A 16,759-nucleotide genomic window follows, 5' to 3' on the forward strand; every position below is an offset into this window, starting at 1 on the left:
GTCTTAGCTGGTGAGGTGAAAACATAACTGCACTTAAAATAACAACAAATCCCCTCACAAAGTCATAGAGTGGCCGACTAAGAATGATTACTTTTGTGCATAACAATTATAATTAGTGATGTAATGGTAAATAAAAAGGAGGGTAAATTATATATTTTTTCCCCTTAAAAGACCCTATCCTAATCCTATATTAACAAATCAGTTTGATACTACTTTCTATGATATATCCTCTGAATTCTACTGGATTTCATATAATAAAGATGTATGTCTAAAAATGGTGGATAAACCTTATTCCGTAAAAAAGGTGGATAAACTTTATGCGCCACTACATTCCTGGTTAGAGCTCAAAACCACCTTACCACGATGAAATTTATTTCTTTCATTGTCATCAAGCCTTATCACAAAGTAATGAAGGATCTTGTGGCAGACTCAATACAGAGCGGTCTGTGCTTTAGTCCAGATTAAAATAGGTTTTGCCTTTGGATCTGCTGATTTGATATTAGACTGCTGCTTATTTGGGCATTTAAACAGATTATTTTTTTTTTTAACTTTGTCCTCTCTTTTATGTGACTTTGATTTTATATTTAATTTATATTTAATTTAACTTTGACTATTTTGATTTCATGAAGGTGAAGCATCTTTGTTGCCAGATTTACAAGTTAGAACCACACTTGCACATCTGCTTCTAACCTGTAAATCTGTCAACAAAGATGCTTTATCTTTACTTATCTGTTGTAGTATCCTCAATATGTGCTCTTGTTGTAATTGCTTCTTGCATTATCTTCAAATCTTCTATCTTCTTATCTGCATGTGTTCTATTCTTACAACTTTTATGTTTGTCATGATGCTGCTTTCTATCTCAGGTGTCCTTTGAAAAAAAATTAAAAAATCTTCATCTCATTGCATTGGGGCCAAACCTGGTTAAATAAAGGTTAAAGGTAAATTAATAAAATGAAATAAAAGAAAACAAAGGGCGCATCAATGCTCCCTTGGATGCATAATTCCTTTGCAAGTGCACCATCACATGCGCTAGGTGGTGCACTGTGTAAGTGAGCAAGTTTATAGGGTTTGATCATTAGTAACAAAATCTGTTGCTCAGTAGCGCCACTTGCGCTGGCCTAGCGGCAATACCTATCAGTCTTGTGTTATTACAGCCCTCATGACCACGACAGTGTCAAGCTAGCCAGAATATAACACAGCACTTCTGGCCAAGACTTTCAAAATAAAACCCTTATTGACGCTCATGAGTCGGAACGTTTATGGAGTGACACAAAGTACCAAAGAGAAAATACACAGTTTGTTTAAGGGGGTTCTGCAGTGAATTAAAATACAACTGCTCTGTTTTTTCCACAAGCCCTGTTCACAGTATAAATTCGTAGCCATAAAGTGTCAAATTCTACGCCTTTATTTTCACGGCAAAACCGCATATTTTCCGGTGTTGTTCGGTCTGTCGCTGGCTAGCTTGACGCAGCTTTGACCACGAATGAGCCAATAGGCTGTGGAAGGCAGAGTTGTCCCTGTGGCCGCCATTAAAGAAAGGAATCCATGAATTCAAATGGAAACCAACAGGAACCGAGGCTGAAATAATGGTCGAAATAACCGCAAAAATATAGGCCGATGCCAGATTTCGATAGGTTTTTACAGGATGCATTTCGTTTTTAGATTGAATTTTGCGATGGAGGAGTAAGACGGGACGTTTTTATTTTTTTTTTTAGCAGAGACCGTTTTAGGGCTAAGGGGGAGGGGGAGAGTTGCTTCTTTGCTCTCCTTTTCTTTTTGTTTTATGAACATTTTTCGCTTCCTTTAATTTGTTTTTCCCGTGTGCTTTTGAGATGCCGAAATAGAGATCGCACGGTCTCTGTTATCCGCTTTTATCTTTGACGGGGGAACTGCAATCGGAAGGTTGTTGAATTAACTATCCTCCAGCCAAATGTTACAAAAAATATTTCTCGTTGATTAAGCCTGCACATCTTTGAAAACACGAATCCGCAAATTGTTCTTTATTTCCCGGGAAGTGAAATGATGGAGAGTTGGATCTCGCAGTGAAAAAGGATGAGTTCTTGTTTTGTACCAAACGGGGCCAGCTTGGAGGATTGCCATTCCAATCTATTCTGTCTGGTAAGAGATTTAAAACTAAAGGAAAGCAGCCATTTTTAACTAGCTGAACAGGGGCTAAGCTAACGTTAGCCACACAGGCATCAGTTGATAGTAGCTTAGCTAGGCTTACGGCCCTGTCTAGCTGACATCATTTCAGGACAACAATGTATCCCAGTTCACTAACGTTACACTGTAGCCTTGTTTTAGCACTTTCTCACCTAGTCGCAGTGCCGTGTGTATTATTATCACATTTCCATCACGTTTCCAAATTTGTTCGACTCGCAGACCAAACAGTTACGGTTAACGTTACTCGCTTGTTAAGCTTCATTTACTTCATTTCGCAGCGCAGAGACAGCAACATATCACTGGTTAGCACGGAAATAAGCGTTGTGCATTTTACTGCCAAATGCCGTTTCAGCACAACAGTGTTTCCCAATGAGTTGGTTGTTGTAGCACTTTCTCACTTCGCCTCAACGCCTTGTTTATTATTAACTTGTTATCTCGCGTCCATTATATTTCACAGTATGTTTTCGCTTATCAAGTGGTGACCCGTCAACCAAACACTTGCTCCTGCACTTCATTCTGCAGCGGCATATCGCTAAGTTAGGATGAATAACCATTGTGCATTTGCTGGCTTGTGTAAAAACACTGAATACTCCTGCAGGAACGAATGTCAGTGCTCAACTTAGCCAGCTTGTCAATACTAGCACGCTTGTTATATCTTGCCAAGAAAGCTCGTTTGCAGGCAGCTGGTAGGTTACAAGCTGTTTGGGGTAACGATAATACTTTTTGTTCCGCTTTTGCAAGCGCACATTATATATGTAATATGTTATCATCTTGTTTGTCAGTCGCTGATCTCGTTGTTTATTAGGAACTTCAATTTCTAGTACTCACACCAACTAGGGCACAGGCCCCGGGCTGATTATATAATATCTGGCATGCATTCCTGGGCATTACAACCATCTAGGTAGCGACATATCTTTAATAGTCACGGGTCAGCAAAGCCTATAAGTTGGGATGTCACATGTAAATTGTTTCTCTGTCATATCAGAGTTCATTTGGATCTTCTCATATATGATGCTGTAAGTGTTGTCAGTTGCAGCCAGTTAAAGTTATCCTAAATAGTTGTGGTTGTGCTTCTCCCCACCCGGAGAAGTTCACACGTCTTCTTTATCCCTTGTCAAATAAATAGAGCAGTGAGCATCCTCTGCGTGGTGCACAAAACAAGACACCGCAACAAATGTAAAGGTGTTCCTTGAGTGTACAGTTCCTTCCCTGGCTGGATAATCGTGAACATGGTCTGTGGATGTTTGTTGTTGCAGTTAATTGGCTTGTCAGCAGGCTTAGCTACAGTATCGAGTCGAAGACTTGTAGGTTAGCTGAGAAGTGTAATGCTACCTTCATGGGCTCTTCGTAAGCTCCCATCTTCGAGATCGGAAGTTAAATGCGATTCGTCAAGCATTCAAGTGTCTGTGGTCAGAAATAATAACAAAATGTTGCCTGCCACAAAAGTATGATTTTGGTGGTTATTGTTGCAAATTAAGTGGCACAGAAGTACTTTGTGCTGCAGTGGCAGAATGAAGAGGACACAATGTGCAAAAGGGCATGTAATTGATGTTTTGATTAATATATGCACAAAATTGCAACTAAAAGTTAAAATATGAGAGAAAATAGACATGCATCAATACAAAGTTTAGAAACATAGAATTCCATGTAATAACACAGCGATAAAATACAGTGCCATTACCATATATTGTTGACACAGTTTCCGTGCTCCCCCCCGCATTTTATCATAGAAATCCCCACTCTCCCAGTACCACTCAGTTGGGTCGATGTGTGCTGAACTCGTAATTACAATGTTTACGACAGCATTTGAAGGCAGCGTAGGCTACAGTGGACAGGCGAGGTAAGGGCTGGTAGTTGTAGCGCTGTGCCTGTCTGACTGACATTTTCCTGCACACTGAGACTAAGCACAACACCACTGCTGTTATGACTCACTTGCTGAACAGACTCCACTTTGTGGTTTTATGGTGAAAGAATGTGAACACATTGTGGTACTTTTTTCCCTTCATTTTTCAGTGGTCTTCTCTCTCTGGAGTTTGGTAGTTCGTACTTGTAGCATAATTTTGTTTTGTATTCAAAAGGTTTTGCTGGAATTACCCCAGAGTGTAAGTTCAGTTATTATGTATCTATGACGCTGACTTTTCCTGAAATTGGTAGTTTGAGCTGCCATGCCATTTTATTGTCAGACTAGGTTCTAACCTTGTCAGCATCTACTTAGCAAAATCTTTGGGTCGTGATGGGATTAAAAGCCATACAGTGCAGTGACAGGTGCTGTGCAAAAAGCAGAGCAAATGAAACCAATAGAATTTGCATCTCCTGGACTAAAAATGCAAACAGACACTTGTTAGTTTCATGTTTGCCCCATGACAGTCTTTTTTAATAGAGGGAGGAGTGTGACAGAGAGTTGGTACTGGGGGAGCATCTGCGAGATGATTTGAGCAGCTTCACCTGTTGCTTGTCTCATAACTTGAAAGGCAGGAAGGCAGCTGTTTGAACACAGTGCTTTCCACCGAGACTGAGAACCCTAAGTGGCCAGAGGGAAGGTGAGCAGCTGGCAAAAGCAGGGGTCATAACCCCCAAATACGCACCGCCTTAAGAAAACTTCCTCCCCGCGCCAAATGGCTTTGGCCTTAGATTCCCCCCGAATCCAGCAGTGTGATTTTTGGCCTTGGCATCTGAAAAAGAAAACTTCTCATGACCTGCATTGCTTTCCCTGCTGGGACAATTTGTAAGCAGTTGCCCACATACCTGAGCATTTACTAAGATAGACAGCGGAAAAACTGTGCAGACAATGCAGCAGTGTGTGACACACAAACACACACACACACACACCCGCACATGCACACAGCTTGCATGTGCAACACACATGCATAGGAAAGCATGAAAGTTGGAAGGAAATAGACAGATATCCTTGGCACTCTCTCTTTGTGCACACAGGCTGCCACTAATTTATTTTGAAAGGACAGACAGAACAACTGCAGAAGGCACATTTATCCTTGATAGAGCAATCTGCCTCTTGGATATTATTGATGAGGAATGGAGCACTGACGTGTCCAATCTTTGACAGAGGGGCTGTTCCAGCCATGCCTCTTACAGCTCAAGAAAATGTCAGGACTGGAGATTATATACTTTAGTCTACAGCAGGGATGTAATGATACATTTAGCTCACGGTTCAGTTTGATACACGATATTGGGTTCACGGTTCAATATAATCATGATATATTGAGCAGAATCTGACAATTCTGACTGAAATAATCCCCTTTTTTGACAGAAAACAAACATAAAACAGAAGTGACTTCAGGTTTCTGTAAGTTAGATTTAAAACTTTTTAAGACATTTTTTATGTCAGTTCATCCTCAAATAAGCCCAAAGAGTAAAAAAAAACAAACAAAAAACAGTGTACTGTACATCTGTGCAACCAGGGAAATTTCTTGCTAGAAAAGTAGTACAAAGTGAAACAGCTACATTTGTAAGACCTCTGAGACCATATTTAAGACTCAAACAGCATTTAACCATGTACTGGTGACTGGAGTTTTTCATTGTGATGTGGTTGTACATGGTGCAGCATGTTGCTAGTGTTACCTGCCAAGCAAGGCTCTCTTACAATGCCTGCAAACAGTCTTTGTCTTGTCAGTTGTCTTGATGCCATTTTCCGCCTTAACTGGAAATCCAAAATGTTACCACACAGCACAGTTAAAAGAATACACCGACTTCTGGGAGTTTGGTCCATTTGGTCACCTTACCCAATGTCTGATGAGAGGATTGGCGCCAAAATCATCTCTGTCACCAGTGGATAGCTCTGTCCAGTGTGCATGCTAATGTTTTAGCGTACAGTATGTTAAGTAATTGTAGGTGACATTGAGAGCATTGTCCGAAGTATGAGGATAGACCTTTTAGTAATCCAAAGTTGGCATTGTTTTTCATTCTATGGCCTGTAGATTCCTAACTTCTGAAAACAAAGTCTCCATCTTCATGCGTAAACAAAACTAAGTTAATGTCAAACTCTCGCGGGAAGAGAGATCTTCTGGCATTGAGAGGAGTTTCAAAGAGTGCATCTTTTTTTTGTTTCTTTTACCAGTCTCCTAAACAAACCTGGTAGGTTTAGTTGCATGCCTTTTAAGATTGGCTAACAATCCAGCTGACGACAAAGTCGGTGTAGTCCTTTTAAAACTTGATGGTGCGACCTCAATTTCAGATTTGCCTGAATCCTCCTTGTCACATGTTTACAGTTGTGAGTTCAGCTGGGCTCTGTGGAAGTTTGATGACGTGATGAGTGTTTTCAACTCGAAGATGCTTATCATCAAATTTATGTGTAGCAAAATTTTGTGTCACAAACTTTTGTACATCCCTAGTCTACAGTGCAGCCTTTCTACTAACTTTGTACTCATGAGTAATGACGAAGTTGAGTGTTTTGTAGGCTATATGTCTTTTCACTGAAGATGCAAGCCAAGGCTTCAGATTACATTGTTCCACTAATAGCACTTAGGAGTTTGCAGTGTAGCATGTATTTCATATAACAATATTTCCACATTCTATATGAGGATGTATCTTTAAAATATGACATAATGTTTTAATTGCAACAATGAAGGCCTGCAAAGTTGAGATAAAACAATGCCGATAACATTAGTCACGCAAGTTTGTCTTTGAAGTAACAGTGTTGCATGTTATGCATCTGCATAGTGATCATTTTTTATTATAATGAGTAATGCTAACACAATTTGCTGACACAGTTTGATAACATGGTGTCTGGCTATTGACAATGAGAGCAGTGTTGGATATTAAGGACAGAGATATTGGATATAGGTGTACAATGGTAAAATACATGTAATAACCGAATAAATCATTGATCATTAACTGAGAATAATTGCCACAGAGTGTAACGCAGGGTTTTTGGTTGCACTTTTTTCCTGCGCCACAATTGCTATAGCCTAATGCATGTGGGGTTTTTTTGACTGCATATTTTGAGGGCAAAGAACCGTAATGTATTCAGTTGCCTACTTGGCAGAGAAACTGCAGCATTGATACAAATACAAACATCCTGATGGTAACAAGAAATACTCACAAAAAGCAAATAGGTGACTAATAGAACTGTAATGTAAGCTGAAAAGCCTAGCCTTCTGCTTCTGTAGGCTATTGTATTCCATTCATACCTTAACACCACACAAGCATTTTAATCAGTATTTTAGCATTTTAGCTGTGACTGCTAGCAGGTAAATCCCAGAAATGAAACGGGCTAAACTTGTGGTGCCCACAGGAAGTGGTCAGTTGGTTCAACTTGACCCCCGTGTACAGTGGTACTGTAGCAAACAGAGATAATAACAAGCACATCAGTGTTTTCTCCGCTTACCATGTTAGAAGTCTCTAGATAGCAGGCTGACTGTCAATTTAACCTTCTCCTGACTAGGCATGGGACGATACGAAAATTTCATGTCATGATTATCCTGGCCAAAATAATTGCGATTCACGATATTATCCCGATAATCATCCAAATATGCTTAAAACTCTTAAAATGGCACTAAAACATACCGGAATCACTTTACCTTACATTGTGTTAAGAAACAAATATTTTTATTGCATCATAGGACACATATCTTTTTTTTGTGAACATCTTTTTTAGTGAAAAACAAACTGATATCCAAGCATTCACATGGTTCAATTAGTTATGTGTTGTAAATGCACAGTAAATGAATAACTTGTATGTTAGTGAGCTAGACAGATTTTTCAAGTCACTCGTGAGGATATTCACGCTCATGTGAGGATATTCACAATTAACCCGATAATGGAAATGCACCAAGATAAAATTATCTTGAGTGGTTTTATTGCGATAAAAGATAAAATCTTATATCCTCCCATCCTTACTCCTGACCACACATTGAACTGCAATGAGTTGTATTTGAGAGAATGCTGTATGGCTTTGCAATGCTTTTTGGAATAACCTGCGTAACACTATACACCAGTTACACAACAGCAAAACAGACAGCCTGTATGATTTTGTTCAGGTAGTTACAAAGAATTTATTTCTGCACTCAAATTGTATTTCGTTGGAGAGAGCAGTTTGACTCTGTATTTTTTGTAAACAAAACCTTTTTATAGGCAAATGAAAAAGACATCATATGATTAGGCAGAGAGGCCTTTTAACCCTCTTTGATTATATGGAAGTGTTTCTGATGTGTCTTAATTAAGTCTAAAATGTAAGAAAATGCAGCCTAACTCGACATAAAGTATCAAAAGTAACATCTACTGTATCCTCTTTTATGCATTGCTCCATTAGATTTGGCCTATAATGGGCAGCTCGGTGCACATGCTCCTTGTAATAACTGTTAGGTGGTGTTAGAAGACTTTAGGGCTACCACAAAACATGAACTGATTTCATGAGGGATATCCCAGACAACCAAAGCAGATTTGTTTTTTCTTGACAAGATTGAAAACTAATTTATCCACTCCTGCAGACAGTATTACACTTGCTATTGGTGAGTCACAACCCTGAGAGAGTGTTTTTAGGCTAACAAGTAAATTTTGCATGAAACAATTATGTGCTGAATTGGCTATAGAAGGTCAACAGTTGCGTAAACATTTGCTTATTTGAACTGGAGCCATGTAATGCACACCAAGGCTAGCCAAATCTTGATGCCCTGCCACAGGCTTGATGCCTGGCTGTCTGTTTGCAGCAGATAATTGTGTCTACAAGTGTGAAACCGATATCTTTGAGGAGGAGAGGGCTATTGTAGAAACTGTAGAGCACTTACAAACCAAACGCTTTATAGAGTGAGTCTAACGCGCAATACCACTGGGGACTGGTGATGGTCAGGGCAATGAGGGGCGTGATCTCTAGCCAATTGCTTATTCGTATTGCTTATGATCTGGTTTCACACTTAACCGTTGTCCTCACCCCCCCTCTTTGCATTGTGTGCACAGATGTTTCCTTGCAAGATGCAGGTGTAATGTACCACTTCACACACTCCCGCAGGAAGGAGTAGCCAAGATGCTGTAGCCCAGTTGTTACACACAAGCTCAGCTCTTCCGTTTACACCTCGAATTTAACAGTAGGAATTTATCCTCTGCATGTGGAACAGCTTTTGAATTCCTGAGGAGCCAGATTGTTCAACAAAGTTCATGATTTTTTTGATCATGCACCCTGATGACTAGATAAATAATAGTGAGACTACAATGCCAGCATATGCTTTTGTATGCTTGCCATTCACTGTAAAACTTCAGCTTAGCTCAGAGGAACAAATGAAACATATGCTTTCTAATTACTGATAGTGTTGTGGTGTATTGTTTGGACTGGCACAGTAGTCATAATGCAGGGAAAAATATATTTTGAACTTTAAATTGTGTATGATTTCTCCATGCGGTGTACACTGGCTGGCCTGTGTGTGCCCACTGCGTCTAATGGCTAACTAACTTGTTGTTGTGATCCAGCTCCGCTCCAGTTGACACCACAGAATGCTCTGTTTTGACAATCCCTAACCCACCCCCACCCCCACTACCACCACCACCACTAACACCGCAAATCTCCCAGCTTATCCGTAGCCAGGCGAAAGACCACTGCTTCGCCACGACCATGGGTAATCACTCGCTCAGGCTCAGTGCCTCTCCACTTGATTTAAGATATCCCCTGAATTGTAATGGATTAATTGGTTCAATGTACAGAGCGACAGCTTGCCAAGTCAGCCTGAACGGAATAGAACTTAACGGCAAGAAAATGAGCAGTCCATGTACTTACAGATTACTTAAAATGTCTACAAGGATAGATAGAGGACCAAGATTGCCGGCGGAAATAGGGATGTAGGCCTAAGGCATGGTGTGTGTGTATTTTGTGATGGTTTGTGTTGCTTGTGTGTGTGTGTGTTTAGGCAGACATGGTTAGCCTGTCGGTGCTTGGGTGATAAGCAGCAGTGCTAGCTAGCAGCGGAGCGTAATGTTCCTGCTTTAACACTTAATAACCCCGCCAGTGATTTACTGCCTATGAGGCTTTTTCCTGTGTGTTTTGTTCTCTCTATAAAAGCCAGACAGCGTTTATAGAAAGGCAAAGCACCCCCCCCCCCCCACCCCACCCCCAGCACTCACCATTAATGAGGATTAAGGTGGTGAGACCACATTTACCAGCATTAGTTTTTTTTTCTATTTGTGTTTTGAACATGTTGTTCATGATGATATTGAAAGCACCTAAAGCATAAGTACACAGTTTTTTGGCAAAAACAAACAAATGTCACATTTTGTGGGGGGCATTTTTCTTTTGTATCAGCACACAATGGTGCCCCATTTTCTTGTCATCTTTCTTTGTATCTTTCCATCTTTCAATCATTCCTCCCATTTCTCTCCCTCTTTGCTCTTCTTTTCTCCGCTTCTGGCTGCCTGGTTGTCTTCATTCTTGTCATAAGTGGTTGGTGGGTGAACTGCTCCATAAAAGAGGATTAATACCTGCTCTTTAAACTCTGCTCAGCACATGTTTACTCCCAGGTGCTGAGTGGCTCCTGAAGCAGCGACTTGCACACTCACACTCTCTCTCTCTCCCTTCTCCCTCCCTTGTATTGCAGGCTGACCTGACGGGGATCAAATGGAAGAGGTATGTGTGGCAGGGCCCCACCTCTGCGCCCATCCTCTTCCCGGTGACGGAGGAGGACCCCATCCTATGCAGCTTCAGCCGCTGCCTGAAGGCCGACGTGCTAAGCGTATGGCGGCGGAGTCAGCGGCTGGGCCGGAGGGAGCTGTGGCTCTTCTGGTGGGGGGACGACCCCAACTTTGCTGACCTCATCCACCACGAGCTTACAGGTAGGGGCCCCACGGCACATACATAAGGGCATGTCATTTTAATAAAAACAGCAGATACTTTATTGATCCCTACAGGTGAATTCTCTTTATGCTTTCCCCCACCATAGAAGTGAGAGGTCAGGGTCAGCTACAGTAAAGCAGCCCTGGAGCTAGTAGGGATTCAGTGACTCGTTCAAGGACACTTCAGCAAGGTGGATGCTTTCTGACACAGGCAGGTCCTCTGGTTGAAGAAAGTCTCTACTAGGCCACCCTGCTGCCCATGAGTAGTCACAAAGCCCAATTATATTGTTTTGAGTTGTAATGGCATATGGGATGATTAAAGGAGAGTTAACATATAAGCCTGTATTCTCTGTGACAGGATTTAATAGCCTTCAGCGCATTTCTATGCAGATTCTATGTCTCTCAGTTGTCCCTTGGCACTCTGGCAAGAAAAAGAGTCTATGAATATGGAATTCACCTATCCTTCCAATGCACCTTTTGTAGCGTTCACTCAAGGTTATAGAGACAGTTAAAAGAGTGATGGCTGTAAAAGATAATAGGGAATGTCGAGGGCACGCCGCTTTTGTGAAGGAGGCACTTGAACATAGTAGATCTCCCTGTCAAGATAGGTTATTGGTTGTACAATGAAAAATAATACATTTTCACTGCTTGATTGTCAGGCAGACACTGGGGAGATTCCCTGTAAGTGAGAGCTCCAGGGAGGTGTTAAAGTCTATGTAATCTGATGCCTCCCAAATGCCCCCCTTACCCTCTGGCTGAATGATGAGCTAGCCAGGCTGGCTGGTACTGCCAACACCTGTAGGGCAACTCCCTTTCCCTGGAGACACTGGGCACCACACTTCCCTTCCTGTTTGTGTGTGTTTGAAAGACTGTGAGTGTGTGTTATCATATCACAAGTGACTCCTGCCCTGCAGCAGACAAAGTGGCACCCTACAGTTTGCACTGGTGAGGTAGAACAAGTACGCTGATGTCACATCTTGCCATTCTGCAAAGGACAAACAAGAAAGGCAGAAGGTATAAGAAACTGAGCTCCCCCCTCTCATAACTTCAGTGAAAAACGAAATATGCAGGAGCAACCATGCAGAAACGATGCAAACGCATCACCGAGGTCCTGCGCACTTGCCTCCTCCCCCGCTCTATTTTCTCCATTTCCCTCTTCAGCAACAGTAACATTAGTGGTAGAGGATGGAGGAGGCCATCTTTATTCATGCTCTCTGCCATGGAGATTGAACTCTGGAGTCTAAGCCACGCACAGCCGGTCTGTGGCCCTCCTTCATTATGGGACATTGTGCCTGAAGTGGACTCAAAATGGGAGCTAAAGGCTGCGATGGGCAGCTCATTCAGGCCTAACGGGTCCTGGTAATAACCTGAAGAGCCTGGCTCAGACCTTCTAATGGAGTGTGCTACATTTCAAGTAGGAGGGGGCGGTATGGGGAATCTATATTTGGAAATTGTTGGAGTCACTGCTGTGTTCTCACACCAGCTTTGGGGGAGATTAAACGTGATACCTTTTGTGTTTCAGGGGCTACAAATTAGATAATTGAATATTGACCAGAAAATCTGTGCCGTATTCTCCTTCCAGGTTTTTTGAAAACAAAATGATGAATCATGTTCTTGCACACTTCTCGACAGGCCTTGTTTCGAATTTTGAATGAAACACTATGGTGCAGCACAGCTATTCCCTTATAGGACGCATCTTAACATAATCACTGCTACTTGCACCCCAAGCACCTGATGAGATAGCCCACCATCCCCCTTCGCCCCGTGTTCCTCCAGTGTGTTTTTGCGCTGGGACTCAACTGTGTCTTGGTGTGAATGCTTCCCAGCTGGGCGGTGTTGTAATCTGTGTTTCCTGTTTTGGAAGCTGCTGCTCCCCTCTCTCTCTCTCTCTGATGGAAGATGCCCTCCTCCTCTTCCTCGAGCTGTTCCCCCCCCCCCCCTCCCGGAGCTGCTCTGGGGTGCTGCCAATGAAGTGGAGCAGAGCAGCCTCTCTAGATGGATCTGAGGTCAGCCAGAGGCCCCCCCCCCCCTCCTCCAACCCTCCATCTGTGGCTGCTGATCGGTCTGCTCGGGATGGTGTGTCCTGAGACCTGAGAACACAGTCGGGGTGGAGGTGGAGGGGGAGTCAGGACCTCTGCCTAGTTGGTCTTAGCTTTGAACCTGTGTTTCTCCCTGGGGAATGGACGCTGCTAGCCTCTCGCACAGCCCTCTAGCAGTTATCAACCCTAGTCCCCAAGACCCAGAATCCTGCTGGTTTTCTTTCTATCCATGTAATCGGGAAGTATTTTACACCTGAGATGCCAGCTGAATGCAATTAACTACCAAATAGGATAGAAAACCAGCAGCACTCTGGCTCCTGAGGGCCAGGATTGAACCACTGTTCTAGCAACCCCCCCACCCCCCCACTCTGTGTGTCTGTGTGAAGCCCCAGACAACCCGGCCGATGATTGACAGGCTGCTGTATTGGGTACACTCTCCTGGGTGCTCCGACAGAAGAGGTGCGAATCGACAAACACCAGCTAGCACTGGCAGTGCGGACAGTGGCAGGACCGGTCCAACCCATGCACTCAACTGGAATGTCACAACCGTTGTCGCCTTTTAACCGCCACGCTCTTTTTGCCACCAGCTCGATGGATTTTTTTTTTTTGCCTTTGGTCCTAGCCTGTCTTGGGAATTTGAAAAAGCTTTCTTTTCTTCTTGTGTTTTCAGCCTCTTTTTTTTTTTTTTGGTCTTTAGTGCAATGTTGGCGGTAAACATGAAAATCCGCTCTTTTCCTTTCATGTCGGCAGCCGAAATGGCGCTTGCTCGTCCCCACCCCCTTCCACCCTCATTAGATTAGCGGCCTGTGAAAGTCTTTTAATTTTGAGCAAGTGCCATTTCTGTATACCAGTGTGCCAGTAATCCCTTCTCTCCGGAGAGATGAGGAGAGAAGGAGTGAGCTGGAGAGAGGGAAGGGAGAGTGAGAGTAGTGAAGGGCGGAAAACTTGAGGGATCTTTTAACGTCTGACACTTAATCACCATTGAAGGGATGTGAGGGTGGTGAGTGTGTGTGTGGTTGCTGTTAGATGGGGGCTGGTGTCAAGGGTAGCAAACCACCAAGCCCCTGTTTTACACTGTTGGACAAACCCGCCTTGCTCTTTCTAACACAACACTTGAGAAAACCAATTCTAATCTTCTTTTGGCCATGCACAGAAATTATTCCCAGCAAGCGAACGCCATTGCTAAATTAAACGGCTTGCCCCCCCTTGCTGTGGTACCGCATAGGCATGTATTCTTATGCAAATACCATGCTCTCCTCGTCCTCCGCTTCCCTGAAAAGCTGGTGGAGTCTCCTGACCAGGGGCATCCAAAGCGAAAGATAAATGGCTGCCTTTTCCTCCCCTCAAAGACCCACTGATCTTTTTTTGCATAGAAATTAGGAACGGATGTCTGTCTGCGAGGGTAATTGCTCCGCGGTGCGTTTCTCTCGAGTTCCTACTACTTGTCTGCCCCGGCTCTTCTTCCCACCCTCCGCGGCTCCCCTCCCCATGCCCTGCCAAGTCCCACTGGGGCCTCCACTGCTGGCAGCCTGGCACCATGGTGCTCCCCTGGGTGTTTCCTAGCCTCACCGTTCCTTCCTGAGCTACTCAACTGCAGGTGACTCCAGAGTTGTGGGCTCAGCTCTGAGTGCGCGTGCATCTCTTCCCTTTCTGATAAAACCGGAGGGGAAAAACTCTCTAAAGTAAACAGAAGTTGAGGCTATTCGGAAACTTCTGATCTGCACGAATGTTTAATCTTGGTGTCTCTATCGTGGAAGTATATGGAATGTCTATCCCTGCATATTCCTGTCTTTAAACAAGGTGGCCCTTGGATTATTGGTTTGTAAGGAGAAGGTTAAAAGGGAGAGCGAGTTTCATCTGTGGACCAGAATGTGTTATGAGTGAGCCATCTCCACCGCTCTCCCTGGGGCAGCAGAACTGAGCAGCACACAGATCCATTCATTACTGGATGTTGGGTCAGATCTCTAGAGAGAGAGAGGGAGAGCGAGAGATGGTGGGGGAGGGCGGAGGAGGAGTGCACTTGAAATGTCCATCTCCTCCACCAGTTGATGATCAACACATTGTTTGGGATCCATCCAATGATTGAGGGAAGAAAAGCTCAATTTAGCAGCACTCTGAGCTTGTTTCTACAGCGATCTTCTGGCAATTGTTGTTTTTGCTGGTATGCAGTAATTCTTGGAATTTTTCTGGCTTTGCCAAGTTCTTTGGATTTTTTTTTGTTCTTGCCTGACCACTCTCCTCTGTGCCTATTTGAATCAAGACAGGAATCAAAACAACCCTGCTATGCACCTCAGGGCGAAATAACCAGTTCCAAAGGGCATATTTCAGTAGGCTGTGGGGGCTGTGCAGGGCAAAATTTTCACTTTTTTGCAGGTCAACCTATTTTTTTCTTTTCCTTTCCACTGTGAAGATCCCACCACTTCAAAATTAATGAGCTAGTCTCATATCTAAAGCTCTGTTTGAACCACTACCTGCAGAATACAGATTTGTTTTTTTGTCAACAAATTCCTACAGCATCTAAAATATCTGTATCTATCTTGAAACGCATCTTGATTGCCTAAAATATTCCACAGAAATGATGGCCACACATTTTGCTTTGGCTTTTGTTTGGCTATACACTGAGTGTATGGCTAAGTGAAAGATTTGATCCTTTGTTATCTTCAAATGGAGCAGAGTGTTGATATTATTCCACCTGCGCTGTAATTCCTTGTTAAATATTACACCAGTAGATTACATTTAGTATTATCCTGGACTGTCTGTGCATTTGAGATGTTAGTCAGTACTTACTGCTTGGAAAAAAACGGCATGTGCAAAAACAAGTTGTTGGCACTTTGGGAGTGTGTGTGTGTGTGTGTTTGTGAGAGGCACAGGGAGCCTTGCACCTTTCCTAGCCTTGGCGTGAGCTTGCATCGATCTGCGGCAAGCCTGTAGTGAAAAGGGACAGACCCGTTTCCAGCTCTCCATAAAAATCATGAGACAGTTTCCTTCTCATATCAATGCAGGAAACAATTTCTGAATCGAAAATAAAACTCTTTCAGATGAAACGGCTGCCAAATATGTGTGACACAGAACATCAGAATGCATTTAGAAATGCAAGCAAGATCTTCTGACAGTGCGGCTGTTATAAAGTATCTTGCAGTTACTGACAAGTATCCCTTTAAAATGACTCAGGCAAGTAGATTTATCGTGTGACATGTTGATGTGTTGCACACGGTAAACTGCAAATTCAGTGGTGGCAGCCCGACAATGACAGCTATGATTTTAAAACATGAATTGCATTATAATCAATAAGTCATGTTTATTCGATCGGTGCTGCAGGTTATTTCCATCAGCATTGCTTGCATTGAGAAACAAACTATCATGACTTGCCTGTACAATTTTTAAGCCTTAATTTATTTGCCTTGACTGATGTTCACAAAATGAAACTGTGGGATTATATTTGGCTATAACAAAGCCATATTGTTCCAGCAAAATGTCAAGCCAACAGTTAAGTGGTTGCTTTTATGCTTCTGGTCTTCCACTTGTAATATCCAAGTTTAGTCAACAGTTTTAAAGATTGTTTTAATGGGATTACTGCCTTCTTGGAGAGTGACAGGAGAGATGGCATGCAAAAAAGATTGTGAGACAGAGTCAGTCCCACAACGATATGAGGCCATTGTATGCGCCGTAGCCCAGTGAGCCAACAGGACGCCCCAGGCAAGGATTCTTAAAGGAGAAATGCCACTCACTTTCTGAATTTATAAATGTTATTGACTTGGACAGCCTGTTCAGTATTTGTGAACATG

The 16,759-nt window shown here is 42.9% G+C and overlaps 1 protein-coding gene across 3 annotated transcripts in view; it reads left to right on the top strand.

The window, feature by feature from the left end:
- Positions 1-1,534: 1,534 nt before the first annotated feature.
- med13a (mediator complex subunit 13a) overlaps positions 1,535-16,759 on the top strand; it is a 75,864-nt gene continuing 60,639 nt past the window's right edge. For all 3 annotated transcript variants that reach the window (XM_071527765.1, XM_071527748.1, XM_071527757.1), the window contains exons 1-2: positions 1,535-2,118; positions 10,701-10,935. In XM_071527765.1, the coding sequence (XP_071383866.1) occupies positions 2,053-2,118; positions 10,701-10,935 (301 nt within the window). In that variant the 5' untranslated portion in view covers positions 1,535-2,052. The remainder of the gene's footprint in view (positions 2,119-10,700; positions 10,936-16,759) is intronic.

The sequence above is a fragment of the Centroberyx affinis genome, unplaced genomic scaffold (assembly GCF_046629955.1).
Source record: "Centroberyx affinis isolate AG114_WGS23_722 - 3 ecotype Tasmania unplaced genomic scaffold, CSIRO-AGI_Caff_v1 ptg000116l_1, whole genome shotgun sequence".
In the NCBI taxonomy this organism is placed as follows: Eukaryota; Metazoa; Chordata; class Actinopteri; order Beryciformes; family Berycidae; genus Centroberyx; species Centroberyx affinis.